Source organism: Chiloscyllium plagiosum, unplaced genomic scaffold (genome assembly GCF_037043375.1).
Source record: "Chiloscyllium plagiosum isolate Xiang-an unplaced genomic scaffold, Cpla_swu_hap1 HiC_scaffold_1, whole genome shotgun sequence".
NCBI classification, from domain to species: Eukaryota; Metazoa; Chordata; class Chondrichthyes; order Orectolobiformes; family Hemiscylliidae; genus Chiloscyllium; species Chiloscyllium plagiosum.
The window spans coordinates 55,548,483-55,570,167 of record NW_028270139.1 but is presented as its reverse complement, the minus strand read 5'-3'; the positions used below and the strand labels follow the sequence as shown (position 1 = coordinate 55,570,167).

At 41.1% G+C, this 21,685-nt stretch overlaps 1 protein-coding gene across 3 annotated transcripts in view; it reads right to left on the bottom strand.

Annotated features, from left to right (window-relative positions):
* Nucleotides 1-16,420, bottom strand: part of tbc1d19 (TBC1 domain family, member 19) — a 140,673-nt gene extending 124,253 nt beyond the window's left edge. The window contains exons 1-3 of one of the 3 annotated variants that reach the window (XM_043693561.2): nt 16,213-16,420; nt 6,615-6,687; nt 1,255-1,300 (exon numbers count right to left, since the gene is read on the bottom strand). In XM_043693561.2, the coding sequence (XP_043549496.1) occupies nt 1,255-1,300; nt 6,615-6,687; nt 16,213-16,317 (224 nt within the window). In that variant the 5' untranslated portion in view covers nt 16,318-16,420. The remainder of the gene's footprint in view (nt 1-1,254; nt 1,301-6,614; nt 6,688-16,212) is intronic. The other 2 variants (XM_043693542.2, XM_043693551.2) reach the window with 2 other exon arrangements.
* Nucleotides 16,421-21,685: the final 5,265 nt, after the last annotated feature.

The following is a 21,685-nucleotide window of genomic DNA, read 5'->3' as shown; positions in this document are numbered from 1 at the left end:
TTTCCATAACTCAATGTTTCAGTCTGTCCTTCATGAAGATGATTATTTTGCCATCTTCTCTCTAAATAGAGGAAGAACTTCACCAATCGATCCAGATAACTAAAGTTCCTCATGCTTGGAAGCATTTTCATCTATCTTTTCTGCACCCTCTTTAAAGTCTGAACATCTGCCTAAATGCAGTGCCCAGAATTGCAGCCAAGACTAACACAAGTCTTCCCATTAAGGTTTGTCATAACTGCCTTGTTTTTGTACTCTATGTCTCTACTCAAAGTTTAGGATACTGTATACCTCTTGATCGAGTCATCATCTTGCCATGCCACATTCAATGATTTCTGCACCTATACCCCCAAGAACTCTTGCTTTTCGTATCACTTTAGAATTTCACCTCTTATTTTGTATTGCCTTTCCTGGTTCTTCCTACAAAAGTGTATCACTTCACACTTCACTGCATTAAATTCCATCTATTATGTATTGACCAACATTGATAGATCTATGTCCTCTTGTCCATCACCATCCTCCTCTCAGTTCAGAATATTTCCAAGTTCTGTGTCATTTGCAACTGAGATTAACTAATCAATTGCGCAAATGCTTCAACTTCTTGAGGAAAATCATTGGCATTACGGCATAATTAATTATGACTTTGTTTTGTATATATCACTTGTTGTTTGTGCAAATTAGTATTAGGCTCTACTGCAACATACCACAAGATGCTTAATCCAGAATTGCTTCTGCTTGTAATGCAACAAAAAACAATTAATTTTCATTACTATATTATGTAAAATTAGTATTCTTCAAAATTCCAAATGCTTCCAAAATTTTTGAATTGCAAGTTCTTTTTCCAGTTTAACATCACTGTGGAACAACTCAAACATATGCCAAGGGACTTAACAAAGGGTCGGATTTCCCATGAGTTTCAGTTCTCAAATGCTTTACTATGGTGCAGTGTCGAACCAAAGGGGAGAATGAAATTTCAATATCTCATGTCCAGGTGAATTTCATACATTTTCCAGTATTTCACTCAAAGGTAGTATTTTGAAAACTTTGGACCAATTTCCATTCGTTCTTTTGAGACTGGATAATGAGACTGCACTGCAAATTCAAAATTAAACTTACAAATTATAAATTTAAAGTGTCATTTTATTCAAAATTTCTTTGTAAAATACTTAAAGCATTAAATAAGAAAGGGAGGGAAAGCTTACATAAACAATGCTTTACCACAATTGCTACAGAAATGTAAGTCTTTATAACACCTACACATTCAGCTCACGGTAGACAGCATTCTGCAACTTCTTTTCCCAACCTGCAAAACAAGCATAAGGTGGTGATAAACAACATCTAAATTATTTCTAAAAATAACAAGATTTTCATTCCTATCTTCAAATGGATGGTAATACACAGTAGATCTAGATAAGATTTTCTAGGATGTTTCTAAGATTTAAGGCTTTAATTATAACCAGGAACTGAAATAAATCAACTTTCTTAAAAGAGGACATTTGAGAATTTTAAAGCTGATACAGGTTATACCTCCCTAATCCAGCATTCTCTGGTCCGGCAACTTTTGCAGTCTGGAAGTGCAAGACCTCCTGTTTGCCAAAGAGCCCATAGTACATTCATTTTTTTGAGGTATATGTATTTTACAGTTTGGGCAAGGAAGATTTCTGGACAATGCTTTCAAGATATTAGAAGAGGGGTCAGAGTAGAAAAAGTAACAGCCTAAAACTCCCATGTTGACCCTGCCACATGTCCTCTCATGGTCCAAAAAAATCTCCAGTCTGGCAAAGACCCAGTCTGCTGGATATCAACAGTTACAATTGCAGGTGATACTAATACCTGATAAGTCAAATTCCAATGTGAAGTGGTTTGATAGACAAGATTTAAAAGCTAAACTGCCCTTCTGCTACTAAGGTTCTTTTCTTCTGAACTCAACTTGCTTTTGCCTCCAGGCCTCCCCTTCTCTAGTAATAAAAACTTCAGTCAAGAGAAGCAGCAATTATCGGTCAGTCCAGATCAACAGACTCCCCAGTTAATGCAGGAGTTGGCCCATTTCCCGTTTGGCAATTTGGTCCCAAGTGGTCAGGTGGTTAGTCCAGAAAATCTGAGGATGGCTCTATTTTCATTCTAAGAATTGCCATTCAGTCCTGACAGTTAAACAAAATTAATCCAAGAGCAAATTATTGCAGAAGCTGGAATCTGAACTAAAAGCAAAAATGCTGGAGATCACAGCAGGTCAGGCAGCATCCATGGGGAGAAAGCAAGCTAACACTAGATCTAGTCTTCAGCTGTAATTAAGAGTCGTCTAGACTCAGAACATTAGTTTGCTTTCTCTCCATGGATGCTGCCTAGCCCGCTGTGATCTCTAGCATTTTTTGTTTTCAGTCAAAATTAGTCCAGGCCTTGCTGATCCCTCAGTCACTGCCATCTGGGAAAAAGTGGGCCAGGGTCAGTGAGGTAATCCTACAAAGTCTATTCAGCGAGTGCAACATGTTCAGTCAGGGATTTAGGTCATACATGATCCAGGAGTGGACTTCAGGTCATGCATGGCATTCGCATTGCTTCCAGCAACTCAAGTTGAGGGATTATTCTGATTGCATTCAGTGACTGAAGGAATTGTCACAATCACAGGGTGCAATTGTAGATAGTAGGGTGGGACCTGGCAGGATATGGCGGTCTCAAAGGGGAAGGTCATGGCAAGTCATGATCAGTCCAGTTTAGATGGGGGGGTGGGGTTAGTGCAGGGCCAGTAAAGCATCGTCAATTCAATTGTCCAGTGTAAAACAGTCATTAATGGTCTGGTAAATGGGTTCAACTTAAATAAGGAGAGGGTGAAGTGGCTGAAACAAGCATAAGTCTAAACTTGACCATATTAATCCCAAATTTAACTATGCAAGGTTTCAATATTGATAAAGCAGCACCCAAATTGAGAGGAGTAAGTTACGTTTTTGAAAGGTGTTGGAGTTCAGGGCTGAAATGTCAAGCCTCCTAAGTATCTACTCCAGTAATCATGAGTTCAGTGATTACACAACATGGCACTGTATTCCACACCTTATAAATAGTAACGGTCTTCAATGAAAAATGGAAGGAAGACACTTAATTATGAACTGGGAAATTAATGATAACTTAAAATTACAACTTTTGAACAAGGTATGCAATTTTATTTTAAGATCAAACAATAAATGATTCCAACTAAAGAACACGGAAAATTCTCCTTGCCTTCAGTGAGGAAGGGCTTCATGGAATTAATACACCTGTCTCTTCCCATGGACATTTATAAAGATCCAAGAAAAATCTGGAAAGTACTCAAAGACCAGATCAAAGCTAGAATTAAATTCAGGATTAACTGACTCCCAACCTAAGCAATACAGGCAACAACCCCAAAGATTATTAAGTATTTTGTTGGGAGGTTTAACAGCAAATGGAACAAATACATGAATGCAAAAAATAAGAGGATGAGGAGGACATTTGTCTTCTCAAGCCTTCTCACCATTCAATAGGATCATTGCTAATGTTCCCCAGACCTCAACTACTCTTTCATACCAGCTCCTCATAACCTTTAATATTTCAAAAATCTACCTCCTTTCAACATTGTTCCAGTGATCTAGACTCCACAAGTCATTACAGTAGAGAATACCAGGGATTCACCATTCTGACAGAAGTAGTCACAGAATAAAGGGGCATTATTTAAAAATATGTCCCCTAATTCAATAGACAATAGGTGCAGGAGTAGGCCATTCAGCCCTTCGAGCCTGCACCGCCATTCAATATAATCATGGCTGATCATTCCTAATCAGTATCCTGTTCCTGCCTTATCTCCATAACCCTTGATTCCACTATCTTTGAGAGCTCTATCCAACTCCTTCTTAAATGAATCCAGAGAGTGGGCCTCCACTGCCCTCTGGGGCAGAGCATTCCACACAGCCACCACTCTCTGGGTGAAGAAGTTTCTCCTGAGCTCTGTCCTAAATGGTCTACCCCGTATTTTTAAGCTGTGTCCTCTGGTTCGGCACTCACCCATCAGTGGAAATATGTTTCCTACTGCCAGAGTGTCCAATCCTTTCATAATCTTATACGTCTCAATCAGATCCCCTCTCAATCTTCGAAACTCAAGGGTATACAAGCCCAGTCGCTTCAATCTTTCAGTGTAAGGTAATCCTGCCATTCCAGGAATTGACCTCGTGAACCTCGTGAACGCTGCACTCCCTTAAGATTCCCTCATTAGTGGAAACATCTTCTCAATATCTACCAAGGCAAGCCCTCTCAAAATCTTTTGTGTTTCAGTAAGATGAGCCCTCATTCTTCTAAATTCTAACAAATTCTGTTTAGCCATTCTTGATTAGTCAACGCTTTCATCCCAGGAATCAGCCTAATGAATCTCTTTTGAACTACCTTCAATTCCAATTTATCCTTCCTTTAATATAGGGAGCAAATCAGTACACAGTACTCCAAGTGAGGCCTCACTAACATTCTGTACAATTGTAACAAGTTTCCTCGATTTTTAAACTTCAACCCCCAACGATAAAAGCAAAAATTCAACTGCCATTTTAATTACTTGTCTCATCTGCATGCTAATATTTTTTGTTTTGTGCACAAGCACACCCGTACCCCTGTGTTGCATTTCTTTAAAGTCCCTCTCCATTTTATGTAGTGTGACACCAAAAACATGGGTTCACTTCCGAAGGTCACTGAGATCCCCATGAAACATTTGCCTTCTCAACCTTTTCCCTTACTTGAATTGCGATTACACTCAAGTTAAATCACCAGCTGTCATCTCTCTCCCTAATGAGAGAATAGTCCGATGGTCTGATAAGACTACGTTGACTTTACATCCTGCTACAACTTTTTTGCCCTACTATTTCTGGATGCTATCTCAATCAAACCATAGCACATTGGATTTTCTTTCCTGAACTCTTCTGCTCATTAAGAATATCCTTAAATTGTACGTCTGATCAAGCTTTTAGTCTCCTTTATCCATGTCTCGATCCAACCAACCTTACTCCACCACTTCGTACCCCTTTATTTGGTTCAATGCTCTTTTTTTCCAAATATACGTTATCATAGTATGGATTTTTTTAATAGAATTCCAGCAGATTCAAAAGACAGAAGCTGAGTGACAGCTCCCCGGTCCATGTGAAGAATGAAAAAAATTAAAATTGTTCAATCCATTTTTCAAAAGTCAGAATTCCACCAAGCGGTGGAAAGTTCTCACTCCATCCAAGTTTTTTCTAAATGGTCTATTTCAAAACATCCTGAGTTCTGCCCATAGTAGATAAGGAGGCATGGGAATGGGTAGGGATGGAATGGGGTAAGGATGGGGTATGGAATGGCAGAATATGAGTAATGTTAAGTGATGGGTTGCTATCTCAAAGAATCAAGTTGGATCTTATGAACACCCAAACTCTTTCCTCACTATATTATGGTATTATACAAACCCAACATCTTCCCATTTGTACCTGTAAGACGATTCACACCTCAAGAGACCAAGATGAAATCAGGTCCAAGCAATTGATTTTATACTACGAGAAAACATTTTACAGATGCTTGACAAATTCCGAAAAATTGTCTCAAAAATCTAAATGACTGAGCAGGACCAGGATATGACGCAAAAAATATTTTTAACTCAAAAACGCAACATTGCTGCAGTTCCAGGAGACTGAGAACTACTGTAGTTAAGAAGGGAGGATATATTTAAGTAAATTTTGAAACACCATTCAGACCATCTCAGCTTACTGAGACTTCAAATAAAATGGTAGCACTGTGCCAGCAGTATAGCTGATCACAATCTATAACAATATTGTTTCTTATTATTATAACAAACAGCAGTTAACTTCTACATACAACTTTAAAATCATCAGGTGTGGAAAGAAACCATCACTTGAATGAATCCTACCCAAACTCACACAAATACTACAAACTACTTTGTGCACAATCCTTATCAATATCATAAAGTATAGTCTTTTATACAGTGAAATATGTGTTACAGACCAGGAACTGATGGTACTGATAAATCAAAAATGTAGGTTAGCAAGCAATTTAATTTTCTGAAGAAATAACGTAGTATCTTAATTTCTTCACAATAAGCAAATAAGTTAGGCACAGGTTCCAGGATGGTTAAGGCAATAACTCCTACAGGAAGATCATAAGTTCAATCAGAAGAAGGTCAAGTAATGGCAACAGAAATATAAGTAGTAAAATTATTTATGTTGTATATATAAAACCTTTGAGCCCCACTCATTGTGCAGCTAGGAGGTTAACTGTACAGTGTCATTGAACCACAACTATGACCACGAATTACCCTAGTTTTTTTCTATATTTCCATATTTCTCTTTCAAACAATATTTTTACAAAGGTTTAATCGAAATAAATTAATGTGGAAATTATTTGCTCTGATGCATTTAAAATATTTTGAAGGAAATCAACTTTATATAAGGTACTTACAAAATTACAACATACATTTTAATGGGGTGAAGGGAATCAAAGATTCTGGTTTTTGCAGTGCTGTTTACACAAATTTCATTATAACATTTATTTTTCAGTTCTTAATTTGTTAAATACCACTTTGGATTTTAGTAGAAGTGTTTTAATTTACAAAGTAAAAATCTAAGGTGGATTTTTTTAACCTGATTTCCGTAAGAAGTCCTTCAGATCCTCCTTCAAAGATTCAATCCGAACCTCAGATTTGTGAAGGCAAGTCTGGAAATTAGACATAGAGTGTGAAGACTTTCCACGTTAGTCATAAAATAACAGAACAAACCAGACAACTCTTCAATTTGTGGCACAGGGAGAAAGTGAGGACTGCTGATGCTGGAGATCAGAGTCAAAATATGTGGCGCTGGAAAAGCACAGCCAGTCAGGCAGCATCCAAGAAGCAGGAGTCGACATTTCAAGCACACGTTTTTCCTGATGAAGAGGTTATGCTCAAAACGTCAACTCTCCTGCTCCTTGGATGCTGCCTGGCCGGCTGTGCTTTTCTAGCACTGTACTTTTTTACTTCAATTTGTGGCACAGTCAGTACTAAGAAAGTGCAATTCAAGGAAAAAAATGTGCATCTGTTTCTAACACACGGTATACTGCAAATATCATTTTGACTCTTCCATTGGTCACAAATGACAATCAGAGTATTCAACATGATAAATAGAATGTTAAGCTCCAACTCCACAATTATGTACTATGAATCAGTACTTGGTAAATTATGCTGGAAAATATACCTTAAAATTTAAGTGTCACCAAACAGACAGAGAATTCTATACCACAAACAAGAAGGCAGTTTGGTCTAGTGCAAAAGAGAAACCCACTTAGTCCCATATTGTTGTCATTTTGGCCAATAACATTCGTTGTCCCTTTCTACATCAATCAACTTCTCTTTTTAAATATGCTGCATAAAACATGCTCTCATCTGCACCACTTTGAACAGTTTTTGGTTTCAACAATGATGAATAATATTATTATTTGCACATTTTCAGTTTTTTTACTCACATTCAAAGGATATTGGTAATACAAAGAACCAGGTCTGGTGAAGCTACTGGGTCTCATAACTAACAACATTTGATTAAATAACACCTATAATGTAGTAAAACATGCCAAGACACTTCACAAATAAAATTTGACAGTAAGGCACATACAGAGGCAGGGAGGTTCAGTGTGGGGATTTTAAAGTTTGGGCTTAGGCAGCTGCCAACTGTGTGGCAATTAAAATTAATATCCATAATTAAAGCATCTCAATTGTGTTGTGCAATGCTCACTGAATTTCAAAAGTATTTTATGATTCATCTCAAAATAATAGTCTGATTCCAACTGGTTGATTGCAGTTGTATCCTCAAGAAACCTCACGCAATTTTTTTTGAGCATTATTGTGTATCCCTTTTTAAAAGATCAAAAATCTATAAATCTACAAAATCCATTATATTAAAATTACATGTTTGCGACAGTGACATGTTCTTGTCTTGTCCATCTTTGCCTGCTGCAGGACAGATGGCCTACTCATTTGTAACGAATTTTAAGAATTGCATTTTAGCAGTTGGTATCTGTCTTAAGGATATCTTGTTGATTCCAGGGTGATTCTGGGAAGCATTGGATAGCGAGTTCAGCATGTGACTGCCGGGGTGGTGTAAACTAGTCACTCATGTCATTATAAGACCATTTCGGGCATCCCACTTGTATAATTATTTTTCTGTGGTTGCACATGTGGTGTACGTTTTATGAACTGGAGGTCCTTATGGCACACAAACGGTGCGGGTGATCTGTGATTTCATAATAGTCACACATACAGTCAATCACATCCTTCACCTGTGAGAAGCCAACCAAAGCCACCTGCAAATCTCTGCCCATTCTAATTGATTCAGTCACTAGAAAAATGGATTAAAAAGCCAACTTTAATACGTTTCTATAGTATATTTAGTGGCTGCTAAAAAATATTAAACTGCCCAACAAACAGGACTGTGATTATCAGGACATTTTTTAACAATAATTTTCCAGAAACGTGTTCAGAAGTCAAAGTCAGCCAGACAATCAATACCTCAGGTACCTCCTAATGAGACTGGAATGTTAACTACTGTGTTAACCAAAGCCCCAGAGACAGAACGTCTCTAAGGGAAATCCCAAAATATAAGTTACTCCTATCCTGTAAAATGATGTGATTGTGGCTTTCCACTTTGCCACTTCGATGGACCACAGATAGTTGTTTATCTGCAATAGAAGCCTTTGTCTTGATTGTAACAGATTCCCCCTTCACAGAAACGTCAACTCACAATGATGAAATCAACGCTTTAATGATACAATTTCAAAAAAAAGTTAGGTAGGAGATCAACACTGCTGCACACAACATCCATCAAAACACCTAAATCCGGACACAAAGGAGAAGCTAGGAGAAAGTGAGGACTGCAGATGCTGGAGATCAGAGTCAAGAGTGTGGTGCTGGAAAAGCACACCAGGTCAGACGGCATCCGAGGAGCAAGAGAATCGACGTTTCAGGCCAAAGCCCTTCATCAGGAATGAGGCTTGTGATCTGGGCGGCTGAGAGATAAATGGGAAGGGGGTGGGGTTGAGAGAAAGGTAGCTGAGAATGCGATAAGTGAATGAAGGTGGGGGAGAAGGTGATAGGTCAGAGAGGAGGATGGAGCGGAGAGATGGGAAAGGTGATGGACAGGTCCTTGAGCAGGATCCTTTAGATCCTGTTAGTGACGAATACCATTCATGTTAATTTTGCATGGTAACAACACAGAACAGTTGGTTTTGGCTGTTGCTTAAACTTCTCAGATATCTTACCTTTCCACTCAAAAAGATCAATGCCAACAGGATAAAGTAGCCTATTTCATTAGTACCCTGAGGTACAGAGGTCGGTATGCCCTCACCACATCACCCTTTATTTATATGTGCACAATACCTTAGCTCTGACTAACCAACACCAAGCCAGTCCCTAGAGTGAGGAGATCTTCTGAATCTCCTGATTTCCTTATTTTTGCCCTTTTTTCTTTATGTGCACTATTGTTATGAAGTTGAAGGTATGTATTGTATCTTTAAGGGAGAGCGAATGGTGTTCTGAACTGAGACATTATAAGCACCTGTATGTATGATTAGATAGCAGTACCAGAGTGTAAAATTGAAAGACCTAACATTTGGCAGTGAAATGGATACCTGAGTTTTGGTTGCTATTTGATAACAATTCAAATTTAACCAATCAGTCTAAATTATGCCCCAGCATGCTAAAACCCAACTGTTTAATGTTCACTATTAGAGTTAAGAAATAAATTAATATTATTTTCATTAAATAGTAGAATTTGGGAGTTCTCTGTCACTCATATTTTAATAGATTATGAGGCGAGGCATGCTTTTCTGGGTGTTTGGTTTAATTAACGGAGGGGTTCACCTCTGTGTCGTAACACTATAAATGGGCTATGACCAGCCAGCTCAAAACAAGTCCCCAGACTGAGGAGATCTTCTGAATCTCCTTTTTTTTTTATTTTATTAAACAATACAGTTTACAAAACAATTAACATTAACAGTTGTGTCCAGAGAAACAACAATTTACAAGGGAGAGGAATGGCAAAGCCAGGCCCCAAATCCTACCATTCGACCAGTTTTCAGGGAAATGAGGACAAACCTCAAATCCCAATCTCCGGTTTATCCCCCCTCCCCAACCACCATCACCACACTACCACCTGACAGCAGCAATGCTTATTTTACCTAGCACCCATTTCGTGTGTGTGCAGGTGTCGGACACATAGAAAAACAGCAAGTGTGTAAATCTTTATCTATATTCCACCACCAGGAAAACACCCGAGTGGCCAGTGACAAGCAGTGCCCGTAATCTCCTGTTTATTTTTTTTTGACAAGCAGTGCCCTTCTTAAAGGGCAATGCTGCGGGATCAAACAGTGAAGGGAAGCCTCCTGTTTTTTTTCCACGCTACCACATAACAGCGGTAGTGCTTATTTTTCCCTGGCACACATGTCATGTGTGTAGGTTTCAGACACATTGAAGAACAACAAGTGTGCAAATTTTTATTTATATTCCACCATCAGGAAGAAAGGAAACACCCGAGTGGCCAGTGAAAAGCAGTGCCCTTCATCTCCTGTTTATATCTGTCAGCTAGGCCTCCCTGTTTAGCCCAGGTTAACAAACCTAATCAAGGATTCCATGGTCAAGGAGATCCAACTGGTCCTGGTTCCAATCACTACATACCCCATCCGCCACTTTCAAATTCATTCCATTCACCATTGACTACAGTAGCAGCAATGTGCACAAAATGAACTGCAGCAACTCCCCAAAGTCCTTTCAACAGCACCTGCAAAAACTTGCAACCTCTCCTATCTAAAAGGACAATGACACCAGGTGCCTGGGATCACCAGGACCTGCCAGTTCCACTCCAAGCCACACACCATTCTGATGTAAACTTGTATCCTTCACAGTCACTGGATCACAATCTCAGAATTCCCTTTATATACCAACACCCCAAGGATTGCAGGGTTAAAGAAGATAGTGCACACCACATTCTTGAGTGTGACTGGGGATGGGTAATAAATGCTAGCCTAGACATGAACATGCCCATGAATACTTATTTTTAAATTTAAAAAGCACATTGTTTCGACAATGAAGTAGCTGTGATATATAAGGGCTTATGAAAATTTCTTGCCTATATTTTTTCAGTTCCTCCTGCTGCCTCAATGCTGTCATCTTGCTTTCCCTGGAGTGCTTCTGAATTCTTGAATGTGGTGCAGTATAATACCAAATGTTGACACCAATGTCCTTTCCTCAATGTGCAATATTCTGGCACTAGAAAATCCAGCATTTGAAAAGGAGTAATTGCCTAGATGAGCATGCAAATTTTACTTAGTTTGAAATGCCAGGTTTCTTGCATGGAGAAGTAAAATTGGTAACACAGAACAAAAACAGAGAGTGCAGGAGAAACTCAGCAGATCTGGTAATATCTGTACAGAGGAAAACAGAGTTAACATTTTACGTCCAGTGACCCTTTGCTAGAAATGAAAATAATTGGGAACTGGTGGTATTTATGTTGATGACAGGATGTCAATTGTGAATAGAATACATTAAGACATTACATGGAACAGGGAACATTCCTTGTTCCAGTCCTTCTCAGATCCCTCCCTACTACTCTTCCTCTGGTACACTGATGGTATAATTAGTGATGTTACACATTAGATTACTTACAGTGTGGAAACAGGCCCTTCGGTCCAACAAGTCCACACCAACCCGCCGAAGCGCAACTCACCCAGACCCATTCCCTTACATTTACCCCTTCACCTAACACTACGGGCAATTTAGCATGGCCAATTCACCTAACCTGCACATCTTTGGACAGTGGGAGGAAACCCACGCAGACACGTGGAGAATGTGCAAACTCCACAACGTCAGTCACCTGAGGCAGGAACTGAACCCAGGTCTCTGGCGCTGTGAGGCAGCAGTGCTAACCACTGTGCCACCCAAGCAGTGTCTTCCCTATCTCAGCCTGAATTCAAACACTTTATCAATTTCGCTTCCAATTTCCACCCTACTCTAATCTTCACCTGGTTTATCAGATTCTTCCCTTCCTTGGCATCTCTGCTTACATTATTTGGGATAAGCTGGCCACTGATATCCATTGTCGAGGAGACTGTGATGCTGGAAAAGCACAGCTGGTCAGGCAGCATCCGAGGAGAAGGAGAATCGACGTTTTGAGATAAGCCCTTCATCAGGAATGAGGAATAAGCCTCAAAACATCAATTCTGCTGCTCCTTGGTGCTGCCTGACCAACTGTGCTTTTCCAGCACCACACTCTTTGACTGTGATCTCCAGCATCTGCAGTCCTCACTTTCTCCACTGATATCTATTACAAACCCAGTGGCTCCCAGAGTTGTCTTGACTCTACATCCCCACACTCTGCTTCCTCTAAGAATGCAAGGCCTCAGAAATGGCTATCTTAATCCAAACCAAGTATTCTCTGCTACTGTGGTTGACAGTGCCCTCAGCCATTTTGGATCCATTTCCTGCATTTCTGCCCTCACCATTCCCATTCCCTTCCACAACAATAGGGTCTCCTTAGTTCTCACATTCCACCTCACTAGCTTCTGTATACAAAGAATCATAATCTGCCATTTGCACTACCTCCAACAGGTGCCACCACAAGACATATATTCCCCTCCACTCCCACTGCATTTCACAGTTACTGTTCCCTCTAAGACACCTTAGTCCATTTCTCCCATGCAATCGCAGAAGGTGTAACCCTTGCCTGTTTATCTCCTTGACCCTCGCTATCAAGACACTAAACATACCTTCCAGGTGAAGCAGTGATTTACCTGCACCTCATTCATTCTAGCCTAGTGAATTCACTGCTCAAAATGTGGTCTCCTGTATATTGGCTTTGCCGAACATCTATGCTTGGTCTGTAAATGACCTTAGGTTTTCAGTTGCCTGCTACTTCAACACACCACAGTGTTCCATGCCAACATTTCTGTGTCAGGTATGCTGCAGAGCTCCAGGGAGGCTCAACATAAGCTAGAGGTACAACACATCATCTTCCACCTGGGTACCTTACAACCTTCGAGACTCAACATTAAGTTTAACAATTTCAGAACATTAATACCCTCCTCTCTGTTCATTACCCTTCCCCCACACTGTTTGTTCCTATGGGTTGCTCCCCATACAGTGAAGTAATTTTCAACCATTAACACTTCTCGTTAACAACCTACTTAGCATGCACCTCCATCTCTCAGCTTATCATAGAATCATAGAGTGCAGATAGAGGCCATTTATGGTTGCAGGGGAAGCTGCCTGGAGGTTTGCTGGGAGGGTTGGTGGGGAGAGTTGCACGAATTAAGGATTGGCAACGGGAACGGTCCTTGCAGAAGGCAGCATGGGTGGGGAGAATCCGTAGAGTGCAGATAGCCTATCAAGTCTGCACTGATATTCGAGGACCCACACCATTCCCCCACCTTATGCCTGTAACCTTACATGGGGTTTTACCACATGGCCAAATCACCTAACTTGTACATCCCTGAACACCAGGGCAATTTAGTAAGATGAATGCACCAACCAGCAATCATTGGACTGTGGGAGGCAACCTGAGCACCAGAGAAAAACCCCATACACATGGGGAGAACTTGCAAACTCCGCACAGTCCCCAAAGACTGGATACAAATCTGAGTCCCTTGCACTGTGAGGCAGTAGTGCTAATCACTGTGCCAACCATCTTCATCATCAGCAATCTTTATGTTTGCCAATCTTTTTTTTCCTCTCTCTCTGGGAGCCACCTCCACATATTCTATTCATTCCCCCAACCTATTTTCAGCATGAAGACTTCCCTTTCCCTGTTATTTTCACTTCTGTTGGAGGGTCACTGGACATGAAACATTAACTGTTTCTCTCTACAGTTGCTGCCAAACCTGCTGTATTTCTCCAGTGCTTTGTACTTTTGTTTCAGATTGCAACATTTGCAGTTCTTTGGTTTTATTTTGATAACAGAAAAAAACAGATAAGTAGCAAATATCTCCAAAATCATATTTCAATTAAAATTTAGGGCAAAACTTTAAAAAATGTAAATAAATTGTAAGTATACATACTATCAAAAACGGATATAATCATACAGTTTTCAGAAACAATAACTAAAGACAAAAAAGTGCTTTTACTCATCACAAACTGCTTGACCTGTATTTCATTCTACAACTCTCCAAACATACTCATCGTCCTGGTGTTGCTGTCTTACTAAGCCATCCTTAAACACTTCCACCAACTCCAATTAGACCCCACCACCAAGAATATCTTCCCATCCCCACCCCTCTCTGCATTCCGAAAGGACTGTTCCCTTCGCCAATCCTTGGTTCGCGCCACTCTCCCCACCAACCCCCCCCCCCGAATCTCCAGGTAGTTTCCCCTGCAACCGTAAAAAATGCAAAACCTGCCGGCACACCACCCCCTGACCTCCTTCCAGGGCCCCAAACAGTCCTTCCAGGCTGCTGTGGTTCTGTACGCCGAGCTGGAAGTTTTTGTTGCAAACGTTTCGTCCCCTGTCTAGGTGACATCCTCAGTGCTTGGGAGCCTCCTGTGAAGCGCTTCTGTGGTGTTTCCTCCGGCATTTAACGTTTGCAACAAAAACTTCCAGCTCAGCGAACAGAACCACAGCAACGAGCACCCGAGCTACAAATCTTCTCACAAACTTTGAAGTCCTTCCAGGTGTGACAGAGATTCACCTGCCTCTCCTCCAACCTAGTTTATTGTATCCAGTGCTCCCAATGTGGTCTTCTCTGCATCAGGGAGACCAAACAGAAACTCGGGCACGTTTAGTCGAGCATCTCAGCCACGCCCGCAGGGGTTGACCTGACCCCCCAGTCACTGCCGATTTTAATTCCCCTTCCTACTCCCTTTCTGATATGACCATCCTAGGCCTCCTCCACTGTCACAACGAATCAAACCGCAAATTGGAGAAACACTTTCTCACTTTCCGCATGGGCAGCCTACAACCCAGAGAACTCAACATTGAGTTCTCCAATTTCGAATAACCTCCCTTCCCATCTGGGACTTCCACCCCATCTCCCTTTTCCCTTCCGTTCCTCCAATTCACATTTCTTTCCAGCCACCAACCAGATTCATTCCTCCCATTGACCAACCAGGTCATACCCTCTACCTGTGCTCACCTAATCCCCCCCTCCCTTCCCCCACCTTATCTACAGCTCCCCTTAAACCCACTTCCAATCCTGAAGAAGGGTTACACCCAAAACAGTGACTTCTCCGCCTCTTGATGCTGCCTGGCTTGCTGTGTTCTTCCAATCTCTCACTTGTCTAAGTTGGATTCCAGCATCTGCAGACTTTTTTGTCTCTTACTAAGAGATAACAGACATCAACACAAAGTGAATTTATAAACACCATAAACAAAGACTCAGTTTTTAAATGCAACAAGTTCACTTTGAAATTAGTCAATTCTGCAATTCAACAGCAGGTAACAGGAAAGCACCACTGAAGCAGGGGCTGTCCAAAGTATTTTGGTGAACGATGACTTTGGTGGGACTGCATATATAGAATTTGAATCCCGTGCCATTTGATCTGAAAACAAGATGAACAGAACTTGGTGATCAGATGTTTTTCCATTAATATTGATAATCTAGCAGTAAGGCAACAGCGTATCCTTTCTAAATCTGCGGAATCACAACACCCAAACTAATCACTAGCATCAATCCTTATGCCGGTTTCCAGGGCCAAATTCACAAGAACGGAGGCAATCGTTTACGCCCAAAATTAAAGCATTTTAGAAAAAGGGATGGGGCCACGCAAATGAGGCCATCAGACGATGTTCCTAATAATGTAAACAGTCGCCACATTTTTTTTTATCAGAAGCAAACACGAATTTAAAAACCTTCAAACTCGAAGTGGTCTGGGATGAGAAAACAGTGAGTTTGCTGTAAATGCACAACAAGGTGCATCAGGATTTTTTTTTTGTTTAGAAAAGTGCATTGAGGATGGAGGTGATCCCCGTCCCCAGGCTCCACCCAAACCTGAGCTTCTGAAGAGAGGGGTGCAGCTTCCTCTCTGCCCGCAATGGATTTTGCAACACGTCCATGTGGATCAAGGTGTAATGTCGGGCCATTTATTTCACTGTGGGTATCTATCTATCTATCTAGACGGCGGGGGGAGGGGGGGTCTCGGCCTGGGATCAGGCTGTTCGTTGTCGCCTCCCTCCTCCCCCCGGTCTCTAATGGCCAGCTGGCCGGCCCCGGGCTCTCTTCGGGACTCACCCTCGCCTCTCGCTCCAGCTCCGAGTGTAGTTTCGAGCCTCGGAGCCGCTGCACGATGTGAGCGATGGTGACCGAGAGCTGCCGCTGCACCGAATCTGGCTCCATCTTCCGCCGGCTCCGACTCCGTTACCGGGCAACCAACCGTCACAGCGCGCGCCACTGGCCCGCCCGCGCAACCTTCCAGAGTGCAGAGCGAGCGCGGGCAGCTGCTTCTCAGCAGTGCTGCACCCCGGGCACGGACCGTTCACACGTACACAGCAACCCCTGGAGCATTGCAAAATTATCCCTGAAGTCATGCAAATTACCCTCGCCACTGCAGGACTGGAACTTGCCCCAACATTGTAAACTACACAGCCACTTAGTTGTGGAGCACTGCAGCTCATCCGCCCCAAAATCCTAGATCAATGCGGCTTACCTACTATTCTTTCCAGTACTACAAACCACCATCACAACCTTGCCTCAACTGCTGGAAATCACCCCTCCCCAAAGCACCAATGCCCACTGCCCCACACACCCCCAAGCACACCAAACATTCTACCATCGCTTTCCCACCAACCCCACATAATTGTGCAAATTCCCCATTATTCACTTCTGAACCGCCCTCCACAGCACTCAATTGACTGCTGCTTCTTCCCAGTGCAGATTAATCCTTACAAATAGATCCTGACTGGTACTATCCTTTGCTCCAAAGTTCACGTTTACTCCAAAATAAACCAAGATCTTTTTTAGAATCCCTTCAGTGGGGAAACAGGTCCTTTGGCACAACAAGCCCACACTGAGTCACCCACCTAGACCCATACTCTATTGTCCCACATTTACCCCTGACTAATGCACCTAGCCTACACACTCCTGAACACAATGGGCAATTTAGCATAGCTAATTCACCTAACCTGCACATCTTTGGACTGTGGGTGGAAACCAGAGCACCCGGAGGAAACCAGATACACACACAGACACAGGGAGAATGTGCAAAGTCCACACAGACAGGTGCCTGAGGGTGGATCCAAACCTGGATCCCTGATGTTGTGAGGCAGCAGTGTTAATCACTGAGCCACTGTACCATCCTAGTATTCCATCTGGAAGTTTATTACACATACTAGCATTTTATAATGGATAGGTAATTTCCTTTATTTTAAATCTTAAATGTACCTTTGGCTGGTTTGTGATGCAGAATGATGCCAAGAGCTCAGGTTCAATTCTTGCACCAGCTGAGGTTTCCATGAAAGTCCTGCCTTCTGAACCTCACCTTTTCCTGTGGTGTGGTAACTCTCAGGTTAAATTCACCACCAGTCATCTGTCTATTGTTGTGGACTAGGCCAGACCACTCAAAGCATTCTTAAGCAGGCAGCCCAGACCATAACTTTGCAATTTGTTTCGATAAGTATACAGTGAAAATTACCCAGAGTAAATTAGCTATGTTGACTACCGGGTTTTAAAACAGACAAAAATTTATTCACAAAGTTACACTATGAAACACAAAGAACAGAATAAAGAACCCTTACAGAACTCAGTCTATCCAAACTAGACTTAATTATGCTATATCTAATATACACAGCAGTCCCAATAAGCAAACCCCCTTAAAAAACAGTAAAGATGGATCAAATGTTCACAGATTGAAGTTAGAAGGGCAGAAGGAGAGAGAGTTTTTGCAGCCTGTTCACATACAACTGAACTCCTAACTAGTTCTGGACTAGAGAGCTAACTACTCCCCTTTCATTATACAGATCACTTCTAAAACATGACTACTTTGGCCTGAAGTCTCACCTGTTTATATATAAACAAAAAGGCCTCTCAATACCCTTTCATCTCTGTACCAAACTAGTCACTTCAGAGCCGGGAGCTCTTTATGACTCCTCTGAAAAAAAACCAAGGACACAGTATCCTTGAGAAAAGGAACAGCTTTTAGGGAAAAAGGGACCAGCTTTGTGACGCTATAATGAGAGATCACCACTATGGCCCTCTGGGACTATGGCAACTTTACCTTTTAGTTTTTGCTGTTTTTGAACCTGTTTACTTCTTCCATTCAATGGAATGCACTAAATTAATATTTTCTCAATCTGTAACAATACATATACAGTATCTCTATAAAATTACTTACTTGTTTCAGTGCCACATAATCTGAAAAGCCCAAATGTCTCTTGTTACATCTCAAATGCTGTTCTTGCAGTGCTTTTATATATGTAGATGGCCCTACTAGAAAAGGGGCAAAATTCAATCTCCTCTTGGGAAATAAGGCAGGTCAAGTGAATGAGTTGTTAGTGGGGGAGTACTTTGAGACCAGTAACCATGATTCTACTAGTTTCAAAGTAGTTATGGAATAGGATAGGCATAGTCCACAACTTCAAGTTTTCAGTTGGGTCAAGGCTAATTTTGATTGTATTAAACAGGAACTTTCAGAAGTTGATTGCAATAGGCTGTTATCAAGTAAAGGGAAATCAGGCAAGTGGGAGACTTCCAGTTAGGAAGAGAATAAGGCCCACTAAAGATCAGTGAAATCATCTCTTTTTGGAGCCACAGGAGATGGGTGAGATACTAAACAAATATTTCTCATCAGTATTTATTGTGGAGAAAAACATAGAAGAAAGGAACTTGGGGAAATAAATAGTGATGTCTTGAAAAAAATCTACGTTATGGAAGAGGAGGTGTTGGAGGTTTAAAATGCATAAAGGTAGATAAATCCCCATGACCTTAGCAAGTGTATCCCGGACATTGTAGGAAGCTAGGGAAGAAATTATGGGGCTACTAGCAGAACTATTTGTATTAACAACAGCCACGGGTAAGGTGCCAGAAGACTGAGGGGTGGCTAATGTGCCACCATTATTTAAGAAAGGCTGTGAAGAAAAGCCAAGGAACTACAGACCAGTGAGCCTGATGTCAGTGGTGGTTAAGTTATTAGAAGGGAGTTTGAGAGACAGGATCAACATGCATTTGGAAAGGCAAGGACTGATTAAAGACAGCATAGTATATGTGGAAAATCATGTCTCATAAATTTGGTCGAGTTTTTTGAAGAGGTGGCCAAAAAGATAGATGAAGGCAGAGCAGTAGACATTGTCGACATGGATTTTAGCAAGGCCTTCGACAAAGTTCCGCATAGACTGGTTGATAAGATTAGATCACATGGGATCCAGGGAGAGCTAGCCAATTGGATACAAAATTGGCTTGATGGTAGAAGACAGAGAGCAGTAGTAGAGGATTGTTGTTCAGACTGGAGGCCTGTGACTAATGGTGTGCTGCAAAGATCAGTACTGGCTCCACTGCTGTTCATCATTTATATAAACAATTTGCATGAAAATATAGGTGGTATGGTTAGTAAGTTTATAGATGAACTCAAGATTGGTGGTAAAGTGGACAGTGAAGAAGGTTATCTAAAAGTATAATGGGATCTTGATCAACTGGGCCAGTAGGCCAAGGAATGGCAGATGGAGTTTAATTTAAATAAATGCGAAGAGTTCCACTTTAGAAAGACAAACTAGGACAGGACTTACACAGTTAATGGTAGGACTCAGGGTAATGTTGTCATACCAAGAGAGCTAGGGGTGCAGATACAAGTTCCTTGAAAGTGGTGTCAGGTTCGAGTTATAAGGAGAGGCTGTATAGGCTAGGACTTTTTTTTCCTGGGAGTGTAGGAGCATGAGGGTGACATTAGAGAGATTTATAAAATATGCTTAGCATAGATAAGGTGAATAGCCAATGTCTTTTCCCAAGGATAGAGGAGTCCAAAACTCGAGGGTATAGAATTAAGGTAAGAGGGGAAAGGTTTAAAAGAGACCTGAGGGGCAACGTTTGCACATGGAGTGTGGTGCATATATGGAACATGCTGCCAGAGGAACTGGTATATTCACAATAACATTTAAATGATATTTGTACTGGTATATGGATAGGAAAGGATTAGATGGATATTGGCTAAACACAGGCAAAGGGGACTAGTTTAGTTTAAGAAAATTGGTTGGCATGGACAAGTTGGGCTGAAGGTCCTGTTTCCATGCTCCATGACTCTGACTGTATGACTTGAAAGTTCATCCTCCTTGATTAAGTGTTTCACAGGAGATTGTAAGAAGCTAGCGAAGAAATTGTGGGGCTGCTAGCAGAACTATTTGTACCATCGACAGCCACGAGTAGGGTGCCAGAAGACTGAGGGGTGGCTAATGTCCCACCATTATTTAAGAAAGGCTGTGAGGAAAAGCCAAGGAACGACAGACCAGTGAGCCTGATGTCAGTGGTGGGTAAGTTATCAGTGGGGACTTTGAGAGTCAGGATCAACATGCATTTGGAAAGGCAAGGAATGATTAAGGATAACATAGAATGTGTGGAAAATCATGCCTTACAAATTTGGTTGAGTCTTTTGAAGGGGTGACCAAGAAGATAGATGAAGGCATTGGTTCAATATTTAGTGTTCCATCTATTAGGATACATAAGTCTCTTTCAACTCCATCTGTAGTGATTTCTGTGCTAACTCTTGATTCTCTTAGCTTTAAGTTTTGTATTTGCTGAAAATTTGACCATATTGTATACCTGAATTGGGATGATTTACATAAATTGAAAAGAATTATAGTCCCAGTACTGAGTCCTAAAGTATCCTACTCAGTCCTCCTTACACCAATGACCACCACCCAATTTCCCCACTTTTGCAGGTTGTTGTTGTCTATTCTTCAAACATTCCTAGATTCAACCTGAATTCAAACAGCTTTGATTTTAATTTATAACCTTACCTATAATGTTCATGTCTGAACCTTTCTGAAGTCAAAATGCACTGTTAGCTGGATTACCTGCAGTATGTTTGAGTTGTCACTTCCTCACCGATATTTTGCAGGTTGGTCAAATGGGTTGTTTCATTTCTCATTCATAATAACTGCGACTTATTAGAACGTTTTTGTGCAAATGATCTTTGGGTTTACAGTTCCATCATATTTAGCACATTTAACATAATCAAATAGCTGAAGGCAATTCACCAAAATATTATGAAACAAGATATGACATTGAGCTACATAAAAAGAATTAAAGCAAATGACCAAAAGTTTGGATGAAAAGGTAGATTTTCAGGAAAGCATTTAAAGGAGGAAAGCAAGGTATAGAGGCAGAGAGATAAGGGGAGAAAGTTCAAAAGTTAAGGGCACATGCATCTGAATACAGGGCCTACAGTGGAGAAGTAATTAAAATCAGAAATATTCAAAAGATCAGAATTAAAGAAGCATAGATATTTTCCATATTAGGGAGATAAGAAGGGACAAGTAGGGATTTGAAAATAGGGGAGAATTTTAAAACCGAGTTGCTGCTTATCCAGGCACCGGGTAGGTCAGTGAGCACAAGGGTGATCAACAACCTCAACTGTATGGAGAGTAGAACCCGAGAGGTCATTGAAGAGCATTTTAGAATTATCAAGTTCAGAGGTAACAGCACTATGAGACTTTCACCAGCAGATGAGCTGTGGTGGGAGTACAGTTTTTTTGTTTAATTCTTTAATGCGATGTAGGTG